At 42.6% G+C, this 19,489-nt stretch overlaps 2 protein-coding genes across 2 annotated transcripts in view; one reads left to right on the forward strand and one right to left on the reverse strand.

The window, feature by feature from the left end:
• Window positions 1-5,773, reverse strand: part of LOC141793154 (storkhead-box protein 2-like) — a 66,387-nt gene extending 60,614 nt beyond the window's left edge. Inside the window, exon 1 of the mRNA XM_074673642.1 lies at window positions 4,809-5,773. Coding sequence (XP_074529743.1) covers window positions 4,809-5,166 — 358 coding nt within the window. The 5' untranslated portion in view covers window positions 5,167-5,773. The remainder of the gene's footprint in view (window positions 1-4,808) is intronic.
• Window positions 5,774-13,189: 7,416 nt separating this feature from the next.
• Window positions 13,190-17,858, forward strand: LOC141793880 (fibroblast growth factor 4-like). Its single transcript, XM_074674756.1, has 3 exons — window positions 13,190-13,475; window positions 15,604-15,707; window positions 17,527-17,858. The coding sequence occupies exons 1-3, from the start codon at window positions 13,190-13,192 to the stop codon at window positions 17,701-17,703; spliced, it is 567 nt and encodes a 188-aa protein (XP_074530857.1). The 3' UTR covers window positions 17,704-17,858.
• The last annotated feature ends 1,631 nt before the right edge of the window (window positions 17,859-19,489 follow it).

Raw genomic sequence — 19,489 nt, forward strand, 5'->3', positions numbered from 1 at the left:
CACATCTCAAACACTGACATCTTACCTAACCTGTACGGTCTAACCTTCACAAGGAACACCAAAACCAAAGGGACCTGTACTGAAAGTAATCCAGCTTTCCCAAGCCTGCATGAACACTTCATACTGTGACACACAGGCAAGAGAGATGGGTACCAAATTAGGTATTTTTATAGGTACAGACTAAATTCTGTCTAAAGTACTGAGTACCAATTCACAAAAAATCAAAAGGTACCATATTTAGGTACCTGAATGCATCCTTGTGACTGTGAGGAAGTGGAAGAGTAGGAGATCTTTTAATGCTGGACATGAACACAGCATTATAAGGCTATTTATCAAAGAATAAATATGTTACATTGAAAAAAAAAATCATTTTTAAACAAATTGATTTTTTTTTTACCACATAAACACAAAAAGTACTGAAAATTTGTACCGTTGAGTACTGGTACTGATTACCAGGCACTGGGTACCTTATAGTTTCAAATGTGAAAGGCACTCATCACTAACAGGCAGTGAAAAAGACAGAGATAATGGAGCTTCTAGAGGAAGTAACATCACATACTTTCACAATAAAAGCTCTTTTCACATCTAAATAGAAAACAAAGTAACCAACTTATAAGAAAGTTAAAAAAAAACAACAAAGGCTAAATCCAAGCATTAAAAACAACAGTTCAATCTGTTCTCTAAGGCGTGAACAAAGACTGGGGCAGTGACCCACTCCTGACACGGTTCATAAACGTGAATCCAGCATGAAGAGTTGTGGAAGGTGTCATGAGATCCTGTGACGCTGAGAGGATTAAAACCTGACAGCTCAGTGTTTGTCTGAGCTCTGCACACAACAACCAATCAGAGAGCTGCTCACAACACATTCTGATACTCTATCTGTGTGTGTGTGTGTGTGTGTGTGTGTGTGTGTGTGTGTGTGTGTGTGTGTGTGTGTGTGTGTGTGTGTGTGTGTGTGTGTGTGTGTAAATGCCTTTGGTGATGGGGAGAAAAAGACTTTTATTCAGTGCTCTCCTGCCTTTCTTTTTTTGAATCAGAGCAGAAAACCTGCTCACACACACTCACACACACTTACCAACACAAAAACACACACAGCTACCAGAGATAGAGGAGTGTGACTACAGAGAGGAGACAGCTGACTCGTATATAAAGGTGTTGTAACATACAGGAGACCGTACGCTCCAGGATATGAAAACATGGCGTGGTTTTTTAAAGTGTTGAAACTGTGGACAGAGACTGAGGAGGTGTTTCTCCTGCTCCTGTGTCTCACATCAGAGGGAAAAAGCCAATCCTACACCTTCATTACAGCGTATGGTAAACACACAGCTCTTACCGTGAAGCCACATCCTCATCACACAGACATTTATAAACTTCACAGTTTGTATGAAAATGGTGGTTAAAGTTAAACAGAGTGAAAGAGTTTGTTCTTGGTTAGACAAAGATAAAAAATGCAGCTTTCCAGGACAAATCCAGGGAGAAGTCTCCAACTCTATCTGGCTTTTCATCATCTCACCACTGCATTCATTTAGTACAGCTCAGACAGTTGCTCTTGAGTTTTGTATTTGTTTTAGCAACAAAGTTGTTACTGTTGTCTCTTCCAAAAAATGAAGCCACAAGAAAACAGCAGGAAATCTAATGGTTTTGCGACAACAAAACGTGCTTTTAAACCACAGGAACATACCTCAGAACTGGGGACTTGTAGTGGAATTAAGTTCTTTTCAACCTCAGCCATCAGAGATGAATCCGTGTTACGCCAGTCAGTGGGCTGGGTATCACCACTGACTGGTGTGATCCATTTTGATCTGATTTAATATCGATAAATTTAGGGATATTTCACTTGTAATACCTACTCTCCTTTTGCCAGGGCTTAAGGTGAAAAAAATCTGTGCCTAAAATCCATCTCCTTTTTTCTAATACCAATGCAAAATGTACTTTCTGCCAGGTTACTGAATATTCTGAAATTTCTGTGCCGAGTACCTGCAATCATGAACTGAAATATGGCACGGAAAGAATTTTTTTTCTAATCAAAAGATCAATCTGTGAACTTTATGAAGTAATATAAAACTTTGAAACTGAGAATTGATTTTATTTTGAGAATCATTTTTTTCTACCCAGTCCCTACGAAACATGCACTGATCGATAGGTATGGGTACCGAATTAGGTACTTTATAGGTACCGACCGAATTCTGTCAAAAGTACCGGGTACCAATTCACGTAAAACCAAAAGTAATTGCATTTAGGTACCTAAATGCATCTTTGTGACTGTAAGGGAAAGAGTGGGTGCTTTTCCATGCTGGACATGAACACAGCATTGCAAGGTTATACATTGTAGAATAGTTATATTAAATTGAAAAATGAAATGTTTTATAATTGAACAAATTAATATTTTTTACCACATAAACACAAAAAAGTACCAAAACTGGTACCGTTGAGTACCGGGACCGATTGCCAGGTATCGGGCATCAGTACTGTATCATTTCAAATGTGAAAGGAACCCATCCCTACTGATCGTTTAGCTGGCTGATCGATCGGTGCATGTCAGAGATTGGTGATCGGCCCATCCCTACATATGAAACTGATCTTTTATACCTCCAGGAAGGTCTGACAGCCAGCCATTGTTGTTTTTTTTTGTTCAATGATTTTCAATAAAATGAGATTGGAACATTGAAAGTATATGCTGTCAGGTAAAAAAAATAAAAATTAAAAATCTGTATCTGCGCGAATCAATATCTGCAGTTCAGGCTTTTTAAAGATCCGTGATCGGCAAGAAAATTGTGATCGCTGCACCCCTAGTCCCTACAGGTCAGTGCAGTTTAAAACAAGCTGGACTTGGATCTAAGGATGAGTACCTTTTACATTTAAAACGATACGGTACCAATGCCTGGTACCTGGCAACTGGTATTTTACAATAATATTAAAATCTCAAAGTTCTTCGATTTAACATTCATTCTGATATAACCTTGTGCTGCCGTGTCTGTGTCCAGTACGGAAAACTACTCTCAGTGACAAAGATTTGTTTAGGTACCTGAACAGGGTACCTTTTGGTTTTACGTGAATTGGTACAAGGTGTCACAGACAGAATTCAGTTGGTACCTAGAAAAGTACCTAATTCTGTACCCTTCCCTACTTGGATCTCAGCTATATCCAAAACCTGGAGCCATTTGCATTGATAAAGACCTTTAATGAATGCTCAAACCACAAGCTGTCGCTAATGCTACAACAACAACAGACAGTGTAACAATAGCAGACATGCTAACACAGCCAAACAGAGAGTTTAGTCAGTGATAACAGACGTTTCCTGTAAAGGTCAAACTCGAAGGTTGTTTCTTGACTGTGAAGTTGTGAGAGAAGAAACACCCACAGGCCGTGTCTAACTTTATAGCACTGGAAAAGAAGCCAAAGCTCAGAGTTTCAGACAGAGGCTGGGTAGAGCTGGATTTCAGACGCCAGCTGATGATAAATGAAAAGATTATTGAGCAGCAAATCATACACAGCAACTCTAAAGGTGCCCCAGACTGACACTAGCCTTAACCCCAACACTGGAACCATCACTCAGCAGAAGAATGAGTGGACTGCTTCAGGCTACACAAACCGCCCTCTCTCTCTCTCACACACACACACACACACACACACACACACCTGTGAGACTCTCTGACCATCAGGTTTCATGGACCGAAAACAAAAGAGAAGCTCAAGAAACTTAAGGATGATAACACAAAGACCCTCAAAGTTCCTGATGAGTTCAGTCCGTCTATCACACACACACACACACACACACACACACACACACACACACACACACACACACACACACACACACACACATTAAGTGGCTCACAGGTCAGGTCTGTACAATTAAAGAGGACAGCATGGAGCTCAACACAGACCACCAAAGGGCATGTGGGCGGGGACAGGGGTTCTCCAGGGTTCAGGTGAGGCAGCCAACCTTTCATTTCACTGACAACACATTTAACCTGATGACTTGAACTACACAGTCCCTACAGATCTTCTCATTTGAGAAACCAGATATTAGAAAGCTGCGGGAGTCCTTCCCATCATACCAACCCAGCATCCACAAAAAACAATCTAAATCCACACCTGCAGTGCATGTGTTAAAAGAAAGTGTGAGTAGTCTGTTTCTGAGTGTGTGTAGACATTAAAGGTGAATTCATAATGCCTAGGAAGCATTAACTCTAACCAAACCATCTGCATCTGATCACAGACCAAACACACGCTTGTTTTCAAGCCTAGCGCTTGGAGGTGTGATGAAGCTGCTTATTAAAGTGTGCACCAGCAGGTTGGACCTGATGTATCATGCACAGGTGAGGGCTGGTGTGCAAAACACACACACACAACATCACACACACAGGAAACACAGAGGTTAGGGAGGGGGCACGCCAACACTCCTCCTCCTTAAAAATCTAATTGGACATCCTAACTCTGCCTAAACTGTGATTGGCTATTCCCTTCTTTGTATTTATTGTCACTGTTTATTTTATGAACTGCTGTCTTTGCCTTTGGACAGACCTCTAACCTCTGAAGATGTTTGTTATCGTTCTGTGTATGTGCATAATGAGTCATTGAGATCCAGTACCTGTGCAGTGCTTCAGTTTAATGACGACATGAAAACAGGTTCAAAACAGTAAATAAAAGATGCACCATAGTCTGTAAATGTGTGAGTGTGTGTATATGTGTGTAAGTGGGCTGTCACATACTCAAAGCCCCCCTTTGCATGAGTCACTAAGCTAGTTGCCCCCCCAATCCCCGGGCACACAGAGTATCGACGCGCCCCTGCTCGGAGGCCTTACCCAGGTATTTGATGGTGAATCCTCGCGGCGGGTTGAGGGACCTCCGCATCCATCCCTCCCTCAGCACCTCTAGGTGGTCCTCCTTCCCCTGGATCAGCAGCACGTGCTCGTCTATCCAGCCCAGGAAAAAGGTCTCGGACACGGCCTCTGTGATCCTCTGGTTCCACACATGCTGCTGCGTGTTCTCCGCTTTAAAATCCGCAAATATCTCGTATCCGGTGTGGTGCCTGGGCAGCTCGTCGCTCTCCGACACTCCGCCCGCTCCCCCCGCCTCCCCGGCCCCGGCCCCGGCACCGGTCCCGGTCCTGGACAGCACTATGGCCAGGGAGTGAGGCGCTATCTGCAGGAAGGACTCCATGGCGCTGTGGGCCTTTAGCAGTGTGTGAGGATGTCCATGCTCTCCGCTTACTCTGCCTCCATCAGGCTAACATGCTAACTACCCCTTAGCCTTACATCAAGCCCATTCCCTCACCTTTCAGGTACGGCTTGTGCCACGGACGGAAAATTTCACCCTCGAACCAAATCCAGGACTCACCAGACCCTCATTCGGATCCGCGTCCGCTGGGAGCACGAGATGACACCTGTGATTTTCTGTGTAATACGGCTGGTTTACCGTCATTCACCTGTGCCTTCAGCTAGCAGCGTTAGCCTGATGCTAACGTGTTGGAGGATTCACCCAGGCAACAGATGCAGCGCAGCCCCCCTCTGCCCGTCCGTGAGCGGGTCTCCGGGGACAGCTCTGAGGGTTTTCTCCGGTGGTCACGGTAAACGGGAAGGCACGAGACGCCCAGCCGCTGCAGGTAACCGTTGTGCTGTCTCGCGCCGGGCACGCTCCGGTGCGGTGCGCGGGGACACAGCTGGATGCGGGTGCGTCTCATCCAGGTAACGTTACGGTGACGGCAGGCAGGCAGCGTTACCGGAGAAGCTGCTGCTGCTGCTGCGTCAAGAGAGCGGGCACGACACCTACTAACACACCTGCTTCCGGTCACACTTTCAAATTAAGACTTGAAGACTTCAACACAGAGACCGTCAACATGACGTCACTGCTCTCTTTGCAACCTGTAAGGTGAGAGGAGGACACCTGGAGAGAGGAGAACACCTGGAGAGAGGACACCTGGAAAACTTAAAGACAAACAGAAAGACAGTTACAGATCATTAGCTGCAACATCTAAAGGACTGGTTATTCTAATGAATGAGATAAAACCTCAGTTTGAGTTAATTTAAGTTTATCACTCTCAGTGAAACATGCATCACACTTAAGTCGACTGTTAACATTCACAGAGACCAGCCCAAACTAAGATTCTCCTGCACCCAGGCAGCTGAGTCCAACATACAGAGAGCAGTGGTGAGGTACAGACTGAAGATCTGCACTGAACCTCAGGGCTCCATGGTGAACAGTATCCAGAGAATGAAGGCTCTGAGATTAAGCATGCAGATGTAAAACAACACCATGGTGGCAGAAAAAATGATCAACATGCTAAAGAAGAAATCAATCAGCACAGAAATGTTCTGCTTCACAGGAACACTGCCTCTAATACAGCAAAAATCATTAAAAGGGAAATTTTGTGTGTGTGTGTTTTTTAATTTTTTGTTTTTTTGTTTGTTTTTGCATTTGTGGTGCTAAATATGATATGATATGAAGTTTGATATAGAATGAGTTTTTTTTTTTGTTATTTTCATGATATTGAACAATGAGACTTTGTTTTGTTTCTTTAATTTGACACACACAAACTTAAACAGGAACTGTAATTAAAAATAAATATACGGTAAAAACAGTGTAAATGAGTAAATCAAATTGAAACAAACAATAAAATTAGCATCAAACAAAATAAATACCAGAGATTAAAACTAGTTCAAAGTCGTGAAAAATTTAATTAAGCCATTTTTTCTTCCTTCTGTGGTACAGAAAAAGTAGTTCCTCAAAGGATTTTCTTCCAGTGGGGAGACATGATGCATGGCTCACATGAAGCACTCAGAGTGGAGAGAGTAGAGGAAACTAACTTCTAGACTAACATATTCTACATCATCACAGTAATGGTGTCCACAGATAGAAAATACTCTGAAGTGATCTGTTCATATGTTCTTCCTGCAGATACCCCAGGATGGATCAACTCTGTGGACTGACTGAATTCACGCAGTCATCAAATCGAACACACATTGTCTACAAAGCTGAAATCTTAGCTAGAGTTTCTGTCTTATTTTTTGTTGAAATGATATTAATAGACTTCATATGAGCCACATTCAACTAAACTAGACTAAAACAGAAAAAATCTTGTTTCATGACATCATTAGATAAAAAATCTGTCAGAATTGTTTAAACGGAGTAAAAAAAATAAATAAATAAATGTTTACTTGTAAAGTTAACTGGAATAAGAATAATCTTTTAATACAAGTAACAAAAAAGTAAATATGTCAGACCCCAGTGGCTTTTTGTACAAATCATCATCAAATCATTGCTGTTTGTTAGAAAATTGTATTTACATGTTATTATGTTTAAAGAATACTTCCAGCTACATTCAGAGACTTACAAAAAACCACTACGCATATCTAATAGATTTATTGTCTAAAGGATTTAAAAGTTTGCTAACCAAAAGAATTTAAAAACCTGCTAAATTGTGTTTCATTTTTTGCTTTCATCAGTAATACAGTTCTTGGTCTACTTTCCCACAATTTAAATGTTTTTAGTACTCTCTGTGCTCTTAGGACCTCATTAAAGCTCTCTGTCCCAAACGCTGACAGAAATTGCTGCACCCACAGAATGACTTGAAGATCAAAGAGCTGGTGTCCTTAAATGTTTTAAAATCTAAAATGAAAGATATGGAGGCAGATCCTATAAGATGCCAGTTTTTGAACTTGGTTGTTTGAAAAATTGATTCCTAAAATGTGTTTTTAATCTAATGTCTTGTGTTTTGTGACTGTGTTTTGTCTCTTTTGTGATTCCTGTTAGCAACTTGGTGTTTTTTTCTGCTGCCTGTCTTGGCCAGGTCTCCCTTGAAAGAGATATTTTTAATCTCAGTGGGACCAACCTGGTTAAAAAAAAAAGGTTGAATAAACAAAAATAAACTGCTCAAGGGGGCTGTTTGCCCTTCATCATGGCTGCCCTCCTTGAACTTCTGCATGCAAGTCTGTGTAAACTTTACACAAATGCATATGTCTATTGTTGTGTGGGATGTATTAGCACGTGTCTAACCAATAAGGGATGGACAACAAGTTACTACAAGGAGGTACACCAGTGGTTCCTAACCTTTATGTATATATATATATATATATGTATATATATATATATATATATATATATATATATATATATATATATATATATATATATATATATATATATATATATATATATATATATAAAGGTTAGGAACCACTGGTGTACCTCCTTGTAGTAACTTGTTGTCCATCCCTTATTGGTTAGACACGTGCTAATACATCCCACACAACAATAGACATATGCATTTGTGTAAAGTTTTATATATATATATATATATATATATATATATATATATATATATATATATATATATTTGTATATATATATATTTTTTAATAAACCTTAAATATACCGTTTCTCATTTTTTTCTGGAAATGTCCTGGCTGGGCAAAGAAGGCGAAGAAATCTCTCCAATTTCAAAGCAGGTTTTCTGACTCTGACTCTGTGTCCTGTTTGAAGCGTAAAAATACCGAAATACGCACGGTCACGTGATCAGGTGACCAAGACCTGCCGGCTCAGATATTATATACTGCTTTTTATTAAACTTTTTTTAAAATTAGTATTATAATAATAATTATTATTATAAAGGAAAATGTGTGGTGTTTTGATTTAAATGAAATATATATTCAATCATTAAAAAATATTTTAGTATTTTTTAATCTATTTTTTTTTCTTAATCAATTGCTGGAAATTCCAGGCGACCCCAAGGTTGAAAAAGACTTTGGTACACTGAGGACCCTGATCTTCAGTGGGAGGAAGTTGCATTTGTGATAAGCTGCTCACTCCTTGCAAAGGTTCATTGAACAGAACAGAACTGCTCTGCTCTCTGTGATCATTCTGCCGTGGCCTGTGAGTCAGGGCACAGGAAGAATTTTCCTGACGCTGTATGTCAGAGTTTCACAGTTTCAGTGAGGACTTTTTCCACAGTCAGGTGAGGCTGAACACACTCTGACAGAGCTATGAACAGCTCATAGATGTGTTTACTAGTGATACATTTTTATTCATCATCAATCCTGGTGATGAGAACACTGATTTCAAATGATGAAAGGCAATCACACCTGGAGGAGTCCTGCCCTCTGGTGGTCACTTTGGGTAAGAGCAGCACTGCCACTGTTAGAGCTGCTCACAACTCTGACTGAAATATGCAATGAAATCTGTGAATTTATTAAATCTTATTGAAGATCAACAAAAACATAAACATGTTCTAAGTTTTTTAACTGGTCTTAACTTTACCCAGTGAGATTTCAAAATACAGGAAAGCATGGCATGAGGAGCAGTTATTTACAGAGTAACAGACATGATAAGATCTCCTGTAGTGTCATGACATCACAAAGTGAAAATGATCTATAATAGTACTGAATGTTTTTAGGCACAGGAAGGGAACAATGTCCAGTAAACCCACTGAGGAAACTCATTAATTAGGACAGCTCTCAGTGTGTTAAGAACTCCTATTCCTCTGCTCTCTGAGGGAAAACAGACTCACAGACACAATTATGACTGTATACTACCCCCTGCTGGTGGCATTAACAAACATCAGCTTCAGTGTATGAGTTAAAGGGGCTGTGAGGAGTTTCTAAGTGATCTTAAAAAAGTCTCCCTTCTAGATATATGCCTGATCCTAATCCACACTTTAAAATGAGATTATCAGCACCAATATTACAGGTTACAGGTTATTTCAAAATGCTACTTCTTAGCCTCCCGATTGGGCAGGAAGGTATTGATTCACAGCTCGTCCAAGTCTGTATTACAACGCCAGCTGATGAACTTCAGAAGATAGATTTGTGTTTTTCTCTGCTAAAATGATTTCTGTGATTAATTTCATAGAGATGATGGACACTGGAGAATTTAACTTGTCATGAATCTCTTGCTATGCTGCCTGTCTCACCTTTGCTGCAGCCTAATTGTTGGATTTCACAGTTATATTGTTTCTATATCTTTCAAAATCCGCCAAACTTGTTTGCTGCTCAGTTTGTGCGAAACATATTGCTCTGTTCTTGTTATTTGTCATGGATTATGGCCATGATTATGACCGACAGTCATAATTTCTGCGATCCACACTGCCACCTCTTCAGATACAATGGCACACCCATTACTCATGTCTGGACCCAATTAACGAGACTTATTCACCGTAATTTGGCCTCAGAAGAACGGACTAGCCAGGCTTCAATCACTAAAGTAGTTGAATCAAGCTGAGGGGACATGAGCCTAGAACCACGTAGGCTCAGATTTTGTCCATTCTGCCTTTATGCAATCAAAACAATGCTCAGACTTACGGCTTGGGATGGGTACCTTTCACATTTGAACCAGTACGGTACTGATGTCCGGTACCTGGCAATTGGTATTGGTATTAAGTGTTATCTGTACAAAATGTATACACACAAACACACACAAACACACACACAAACACACACACAAACACACACACACACACACACACACACACACACACACACACACACACACACACACACACACATAATGTGGTTGGTTCCTTGCTCTGGCTCTCAATCAGTTCGAGGCTCCTTGGCCTATAAAACTTTGAGACCCCTAATTTAGAACATTGAGTAACTTTCTAGTCAGAAGAACTGGGACTATTTGAAACATATAAAGCAAGCAAGGACGTTTGTTCATCTGCAAAAATATTGTACCCTACCTACAAGAGATGATGGAAGACTGGTCCAGTAAGCATGGTCCTCTTCAATCCTCTTTAATTTTACAAATTAAGGGTATAAATTGGCTTTGTAAAGACCAGAGTAGGCGGGAGTTATATACACCAAGATACATGAGCCCAGACCACTGGAAAAGGGCAGTGCTAGAAGAGGTCCAGGAAGCATTAAGGCTTGAGGCCATAGCTTCTGACCTCAAATAGTTAATCTTGTTTCCCAATAACTGACCAGAACTTTAGTCATTTCAATAAATGTGATCACTGAAACTTCAGGGTTACTTAGAAAAAACAACACATCGTCAGCATAGAGGGAAGTTATGTGCTTTGGGGACCTATAGTATCAAGGATTGCTCAGCTTTGCCTCCACCAAGTGAAAACAGAAGTGGAGAAATTGGGCAGCCCTGGCTGGTGCCACGCCCAACTGAAAATGTGGAAGATTTCTATCAGTTTGTGATGACAGATGCAAGATTAATTAATTCTTCTTCATTCAAGTCAGTGTGTCAACTTTCACTGGATACGTTCCATTGCAGTGGCTGGTCCGACATGTCGAAGGTAGACTGCAGCGCTGTGGCGCATAAAGTCAGTATAGGGAAGATCTATTGGGACAGGAAGTCAAGGCGGGAAACTACCTAAAAACAGCCAGTGACTTTTGAGATAGAACAAACTGTGTCAAAATCAGTTTGTATTTATCTTGACTACGATGACAAACTGACTCAATGAGCAGAGCCAGACCAGGAGCCAACAGGTTTGAGGTTTTACAGTCCAACATGAATGAAGAGAGACTTATCAATGGAGTGTGAAGAGCAGGAACTCCTCAGTCTGTGACTCCAGCTGTCTGTCAGTCATACAGCTTGTTGGACTGAACACGCAGATGGTGTGAGTTGACAAACGCAGTCAAGACGCAACGGAACAGCGCAGGACTGCACACGTATGTGGTGTATTTAAGGCGTTAGACTCACTAATCAACGAGCTTCTCACCCAGCTGCAGTTATTTGGGGTGATACTCTGTCTGTTTGAGAGGAAGAAGAGAAAGAATAAGAACAAGAGGGAGAAGAGGAGTAATCCCACCCCTCCTCTCTGCATGCTCTGCTGGGGGGCAGCACACAAACAGGTCCAGCATGAAGACAAACAGCAGTGATTCATACCAACACATGTTGTTTCCTCTGCTGAGAGGACGGAGAACAACAGCACAGCACGCCTGATATCATGTGACGTGTGGTGCGTCAGAGCACTGCTCATGGGGCTCGTGGCAGGGTGCAGGGAGAGCCAGTGATGATAGATGGTGTGTGTGCACATGTGAAGGACTGGTCCCGCCCCCAGGAGGAAACCCCACTGAAGCTGTGACGTGGGTGACCATTCATAGACATGTACTGTGACATCAGAGCGAGTGTCCCCCAGCCATGAGGGGGGAGGTGGAATGGTGACGGGGAGAGGAGAAGCTGGAGTCACTGATGTGACGTTGTTTTGCTCTGGATAATTTTGGATTTACTTAGTCTCAACAAAGCTGCAGCTCACTGACTGTAAACACAGCCAGCAGGGGGCGCAGTGTCTCACCGTCACTGCAGGTGGGGCAGGCCACATGGCTGCACATAGACTTTACATCAGCACCAGCTCTGTGGATCCAGGCTGCAGGGTCCTCCTCTTTAGGGTCCACTTTGTCTGGCCCTCCCATTACCCATCACTGACCACAGCCTCAAAGACTCCAGCCAGTACCCCCAAAACTGCCTCCATGGCCACCCAGAGACCCCAGTTACTCAGTGTCTCAAACAGTCTGTGGTCTTCAATGCACACACTTCTAACAACCCAGAATCCTGTTACCCAACTGCTGGTTTCCAAAAGACCTTGCAGTGTCCACCAACCAGACCAGGGAAGACTTGACGTTGACACACTGATCTGATTGGCCTCTCAGAGCTCACTGGCAGCAGGATCCTGAGGTACCCCGAGGCCAGGCGGGACATCACCCCTCCATCAGGTTTGGAGTGACAGACATCAGCTGCTGTTTGGTTTGAAAAGCTGAGAGATGAGTGAGTTTGATGTTTCTGACACTGAAAGGATCCAAACCTGTTAAAAACCTGCAGACCTGACCCCCTGAGCTGGAGCTGGTCTAGGATCTGATCTAGACCTGTGTCCATGCTCTCTGTTAGGGGCCGTGTGGAGATGTGTTTGTGTGTTCCTCCGTGTTTTCTGTCACTTTGTGTTTAATGCTGCCCTCACTTTGTGTGCATCTGTGACTCACAGACAAACACGGCAGCAGGTGGTCAGTGATGCAGTATGGACCACGTATAAGTGTGTGTGTGTGTGTGTGTGTACCTGAGGAGGACACAGCAGCAGCTCTCTGGCAGACGGGACCCTGATGGCTTTTGGAGATGAGTAAAGATGAACTCTGAAGCTGCTCTCTGGGATTCAAAGAGCTCAGACGTCTCCTTCATGGGACAGAGTCTGTGATCATCTCTCCTCACACTGAGTCAGCTTCACCCAGACGTCCAACTACAGCAGAGCATGTCATCCTCCAGGCTCCCTCTGCTCCTCTACGGGGTCCTCCTGTGCAGCTCCTTCGCTCCTGTCCCAGTCATCAGCAGCAGGAGACACACCGTCCACAGTGTGGGCTCCCTGGTTTGGACCAGTGGCAGCTCCTGGGACAAGAGGGACACCACGGGCAGAGACGGGGAGTACCTGCTGGGCATAAAGAGGCTGAGGAGACTCTACTGCAATGTGGGCATCGGCTTCCACATCCAGGTCCTTCCCAGCGGGAAGATCACAGGTGTGCACACGGAGAGCAGATACAGTAAGTCTTTACATTTCCTCTGACTGAGAGTTCACTTCAACATCTTACTGAGACGAATAACTGAGACGAGTAACTGAGACGTGGGGAATTCATTCAGGTAACAGTGAGAGAGACTTCAAAACCAAGATGTGGCGTAGAAAGTCGTTTCACTTGCTCAGTGTTTCCCTCTTTGTCCTCATGAGGATGTGAGCTAAGGGTTTGTGGGTAATGTAGTCAGAGAGCTCAAAGTGTTTCAGGGTCAGAAATGGTGGATGTTTGTGTGGCTGTAGAGGTAAAGTACTCAGAAGAGGTGCTGAATCTGCTCAGCGAGGTCTGGATAAAGGAAAGGAGCTTGTGTCCATCAGGAGGAATATTTACTTCAATGAAAAGTAAAACGCTCTCGGAGCAGGAATGTTGTATGAAAAAGTGAAAGATGGATAGGGAAATCATTGACATCCACCTCGTTTTTTTGTAACCCAGGAATGTCCAAAGTCAGGCCCTGGGGGCCAAATGAGGTCCATTTTCATACGGTCCCCAGCTTTATTTAAAGATACAGATATAAAACACACTTTATTGATCCTTTTGGGGTAAATTCTGTTTTGTTACAGTGTATTAATAATGCCAATATTAATCATTATTGAGCGCAGATGGCCTAATGGATTGGGTTGCACTTCATGAGGTTCGCCCTTGCGTAGGTTGCCCGGGTTTAAGTCGAGCTTGTGGCCTGTTCCCCACGTGTCACTCTCCATTCTCTCCCCATTTTCTGTTCAACCCACTGTCCTCTCTTCTGTCTAACTAAAGGCATACAAGCCCTGTAAATAACTTATATATTAATAATGTTACTGAAATCATTTACAGAAAATTAAGAGCACAAAAGGTCACACACAAATGCTTCCCTCATGTTCACAAGATCCTGTCTCTGGTGATGACTAAGTCCCCATAGAGCTCCATGTTTAGGTGTTAAAGTGAACAGTAAGAATAAACATGTCTACAATAGCAATAAACGTGTTTTCAACCGAAATAAAAGTATTGAAAGCAGGAATAAACGTATTGACATAAGATATTTGTGTGTGTGTGTGTGTGTGTGTGTGTGTGTGTGTGTGTGTGTGTGTGTGTGTGTGTGTGTGTGTGTGTGTGTGTGTGTGTGTGTGTGTGTGTGTGTGTGTACAGGATTTCTATGTTAATATTATATTATTGTTTTTGTTATTATAGTTATTGTTAATATTATTTATTCAGGAATTAATGTGTTAACATCAGGAATAAACTTATTGACAACAGGAATTAACATGTTACCATCAGGACTAAACATGTTAACAGGAGGATTTTTTTTTTTTTTTTTTTTTTTTCACAGGAATTAACATGTTGAAAGCAGGAATACACATATAAACAACAGGGTTAAGTATGTTTACAACAGGAATGAACGTGTTCACAGCAAAAATAAATGTGTTCACAACAGGAATAAACCTATTGACAAGAGGAATCAACATGTTACCATCAGGACTTCACATGTTTTTACAGGAGGATTTTTTTTTGTTGCTGGAATTAACATGTTAAAAGCAGGAATTCACATGTAAACAACAGGATTAAGTATGTTTACAACAGGAATGAATGTGTTCGAAGCAAAAAATAAATGTGTTCACAACAGGAATAAACATGTTAACAGGAATTAATTAACATGTATCTACAACAGGAATAAATCGGTTAAAAACAGAAATTAACATGTTTACAGCAGCAATAAACTTGTTTACAAAAGTAATTTATGTAATTTCAACAGGAGTAGATGTGTTTAAAAACAGGAATACTTAAAACTTGTCTGGGGCTAAAGTAGTCTGTTCTTAGTTCATTTCTCTTTTCATGACAAATGAACGGCTGACAATGACATACCTGTTAGCAGCAGAATAAGGATTAAAGTACAAGTTGGGAGCGTGGCTTCTTTTAGAGACAGAGAGAGCTGCTAGCTGTCTACTCTGTGTCTGATTGGTAAACTGTTCAATGCTTTTGGTCACAGAGGTTACATCGACCTCACTGGGGTGGGGTTTTATAGTCTGCAGATGTTTGAATGTGAGTTCAAACTCTGAAAGAGGAGATTTACACAGGATTACACTCTCCAACAGCTAATCCAGACTCTGCCTCTTGTTTCTGACCTCAGGTCTGCTGGAGATTTCTCCAGTGGAGAGAGGTGTGGTGACTCTGTTTGGGGTGAGGAGTGGACTCTTCATCGCAATGAGCGACAAAGGAAAACTCTACGGTTCGGTAAGAGCTACTCCAATCTCCACTTCATAACCATCCCCACAGACATTTGATCTGCTGTAAGCCATGAGACGCAGAGATACACAAAGATACACTGATCCAGCTCCAAGCTTGATCAGACAGAAAAGTTCGAAGCCCACTCTAAAAGTAGAGTCTGCTTCCTGGACCCTGACTGGTAGATGATTCAAGAGAAGAGGAGCCTGGTTACTGAAGGCTCCACCTCCCAGACTACTTTTACAGACCCTAGGTATGACCAGCAGGCTTGGGGAGGGAGCATCTGAGACAGCGAGTGTTTTTCAGTCACAGTCAATTTGAGGTCTTAGTTGTAGTATTTGGTTTGTTGGCATGGCCTCCCTGCTGGAGCAGTCAGCTGGAGCTGTAGTTGTTGTGAATGCTGACTGAGATGAAGTGACCCTTAAACCAATCAGCGGTAGTCATTCCACACTGAATCATCCCCACTGAAAACGTTCACTGGGGAGGTGGGGGGTTTGGTCAGTGTGGAGGTGGGGGGTTTGGTCAGTGGGGTGGGGGTTCAGGTTGAGAAAGGCCTCCACCTGTGAGTGTGTTTGTTTCTGTACATTATAATAGAAATGAGGACAGAGCCTGACCTGCTGCAGTGTTTACAGAGATGTATCATATCACTGACAGGTCAGGCTGCACACACACACACACACACACACACAGAGAGAGAGAGAGAGAGAGAGAGAGAGAGAGAGAGAGAGAGAGAGAGAGAGAGAGAGAGAGAGAGAAGAGAGAGAGAGAGAGAGAGAGCACCATGCCTTGTTAAGAGCAGGGACAATGTTTGGATATTCCGTAAAAAATGCACTTTTTCAGTTCCTGCTAAAAAGACTTCATTCTTCTTTCAAGAAACCAAACAACACTTTTCTGAGCCATCTTTTCAACTCAGTACAAACATTTCAGCCTCAATCTTTATTTTATCACAACTCGAATCAATTTTTCTGGACCTGTCAGGTGAATGTGACCCAAAGGCCAAGTCCAATAGCGTGAAAAGTGAAGGGGTATCCCTGTTCTCTGTAAGGTTGTTGGGAAGAGGCACACAGCCCTTGATATAAAGACCAACCAGGACCTCACTTAAAGGGAAGGGATACAAAAAATTCCCATGGTACAGATGTTTTTATCAGACACCCAATCCTTGGCTACCCCACTTATTGATTAGCCATGTTTTGAGTTGTTGGTTGTTCTAAAATCGCTTTTTACAACGATCCAGCTAACACTGCTATAGCTACAGCTAAAGCTAATAGTAGCTGCAGCGATATTAGACCAGCGTGAGAAATTCACAGCAAACAGACTTCACTACAATGAACTGCGTTTCATGAATGATTAGACAGATAAGCTGCATTCAGGAGCTGCATTAGCTACGTAAGCTAATATAAGCTAACGTTACAGTATTCAGAAGCTACGGACTATAGCTTCTGAGTACTGTAACGTTAGCTTAACCTTGGCTTTTCATAGCATAGCTGACTGCCTACAACAGCCTGATGTAGCGGGGATCAAGTCGTGTCTCATTTCTTAGGGGTGTGTTGTCACCCCTTCTCTTTGGCCCTCTGTTTTAAATTTCACGGGGAAGGGGGAGACGCACGGGAAGGGGAAAGAGTCACAACTAGGATTGGCCCTAAATCTTGTTAGCCGTTTATAATGAGAAATGAGACGTCAACAATAGCTTGGATTTCAGTTTTTGCAGTGCTCAAAGGACAATTTTGGACAGTACAAGTGTTCTGAAACTATAGACCATAAAACCAGACTTCATGAGGCAGTCTCTAAACCTAACCAAAGCTAAACGCCATCTCCTCCTCCTCCTCAGGGTCACTACAACGATGAATGCAAGTTCAAGGAGCAGCTCCTCGCCAACAACTACAACGCTTACGAGTCGGCCGCATACCCCGGCATGTTCATCGGACTCAGCAAGACCGGGAAGACCAAAAGAGGAAACCGGGTTAGCCCCACCATGACCATGACACACTTCCTCCCAAGAATATGAAGCTTTCAGATCCAAAAACTCTATGACTCTGCAGACCTGACTGAAGACCAGAGTTCGATGGATTCTAACAGGACACGGAGATGTTCTGCTCTTGCTGCAGGACAGCACACAGAGACTCGGCCCCTCCAGAGGACCTGGTTCCTCCAGAGGATTCAACTCCTCCAGAGGAAACACCCTGAGCAGAGCCACATGTCCAACAGTCTTCAGTCAGATTCAGGGGCAGTGTCAGCCCACACCTCACCACCTCAGGCTCTTCATTCAGACTGGATTTGCACACTGGGACCAGCTCACCTGCTCTCATCCATGTTGTTCATGTTACGTTCTCTGAGAAATATTCTGATTGTGTGATTAATAAAGATGTTCTATTCTCTGAAGTCTCACTCTGTCACACGGATAGAGGAAATACAGATGATGTTTGATTTTCCTCAGATGTATGTCAAAGCTCTCGTCCTCCTTTGGAAGGCTCAGGAAGCTCTTCTGTGTCAGGTGACTGAGGTAGTGAGATGCACATGAAGGATCAGGATTTGGATCAGTACCTGTGATCAGTACCTGTGATCAGTAATCAATAATTCATGTGGTTTAGTGAAACTCTTCATGAGACCTTCACACTCCAAATCTGAAACCAAAGCAAGTGTTCATACAGTTTACAGTTTCATTAGTAGACGCTTTTGTCTAAAGGGACGTACAACACTTGCAAGAATTTGCTTGTGTTGTGTTGGGGGGTACAATAATCGACATGCCAACAAACCACAATTAATTGCTTCAACAGCATATTTCAATCTTCAACAACACTCAGTAGTAGTACTAAAAAATCAAAACAGCTCAGTCTTGGACTTACTGACCAATTCTACACCTGAGGGCCAGGAGGAGAAGGCTAGTGTTCCCTGAACAGATGAGTTTTCAGACATCTCTTAAAGTAGAAAAGGACTCTGTGGATCGTATAGAGTTAGGTAATTTATTCCACCATTTGGGAGCAACAGAGGAGAAGAGTCTGGCTAGTGATTTGGAGGCACGCTGGGCTGGGAGCACCAGGCGTCCTTCACAAGCAGAGCGTAGTGGACCAGAAGGAGTGTAGACCTGGATGAGGGACCCCAGGTAGGCAGGAGCTGTTCTTGTCAATGTTTTGTAAGCCAGGGGAAGAGCTTTGAATTTAATTTGAGCTGCTACAGGAAGCCAGTGAAGAGATATTAACAGCTGGGTGATGTGTGCTGTTATGAGCTGGTTAAAGACCAGACTTGCTGCTGCATTCTGGGTAATCTGCAGAGGTTTAAATGCACAGGCAGGGAGGCCTGCTAGGAGGGAATTGCAGTGATATCACAAGGGCCTGTTCCAGAAGCTGCGTGGCCTGTTGTTTCAGGTAGGGTCTGATCCTCCTGATGTCCTCTGCAAAGACTTTATCATGGACATGAGAGTGTATTAAGAACTGATAACTGCCTCTCTATTTTTATTTTTTATTTTTCTTTTAAAAGTAAACCGATGAAGGGAACACAATTTTTCTACGGAGAAATCAGCTGACAGCTCACGCTGCTCTTTCATAGCAAAGTATTTCTACAGATTGTTTGAAGAAGAGTGAAACGTTAGAAACATTCTTGGTGTCATATCTAATTCAGTGATCTTCATATTAATCTAAGAACATCAGTTTCAGACATGAAACTTGAGTACATGAACTCAGACCTGTCGTGGGATTTGAGCGTACCTGGCGCCCACGTTCAGATTGATAAATGCCGTTCAGTGCATGGAAAGGAGCGTACACCCATTTACAGGCGTACGCACATTTGATAAATGA

This window comes from Halichoeres trimaculatus, unplaced genomic scaffold, assembly GCF_033239565.1.
Source record: "Halichoeres trimaculatus isolate MK-OKI-2021-1 unplaced genomic scaffold, fHalTri1.1 fHalTri1_scaffold_7, whole genome shotgun sequence".
Taxonomy (NCBI): Eukaryota; Metazoa; Chordata; class Actinopteri; order Labriformes; family Labridae; genus Halichoeres; species Halichoeres trimaculatus.

Coding starts and splice junctions, on each gene's coding strand:
- LOC141793880 (XM_074674756.1), top strand. CDS start 13,190: ATGTCATCCTCCAGGCTCCCTCTGCTCCTCTACGGGGTCCTCCTGTGC. Junction 13,476..15,603: donor GCACACGGAGAGCAGATACA/GTAAGTCTTTAC, acceptor TTCTGACCTCAG/GTCTGCTGGAGATTTCTCCA. Junction 15,708..17,526: donor AAGGAAAACTCTACGGTTCG/GTAAGAGCTACT, acceptor CCTCCTCCTCAG/GGTCACTACAACGATGAATG.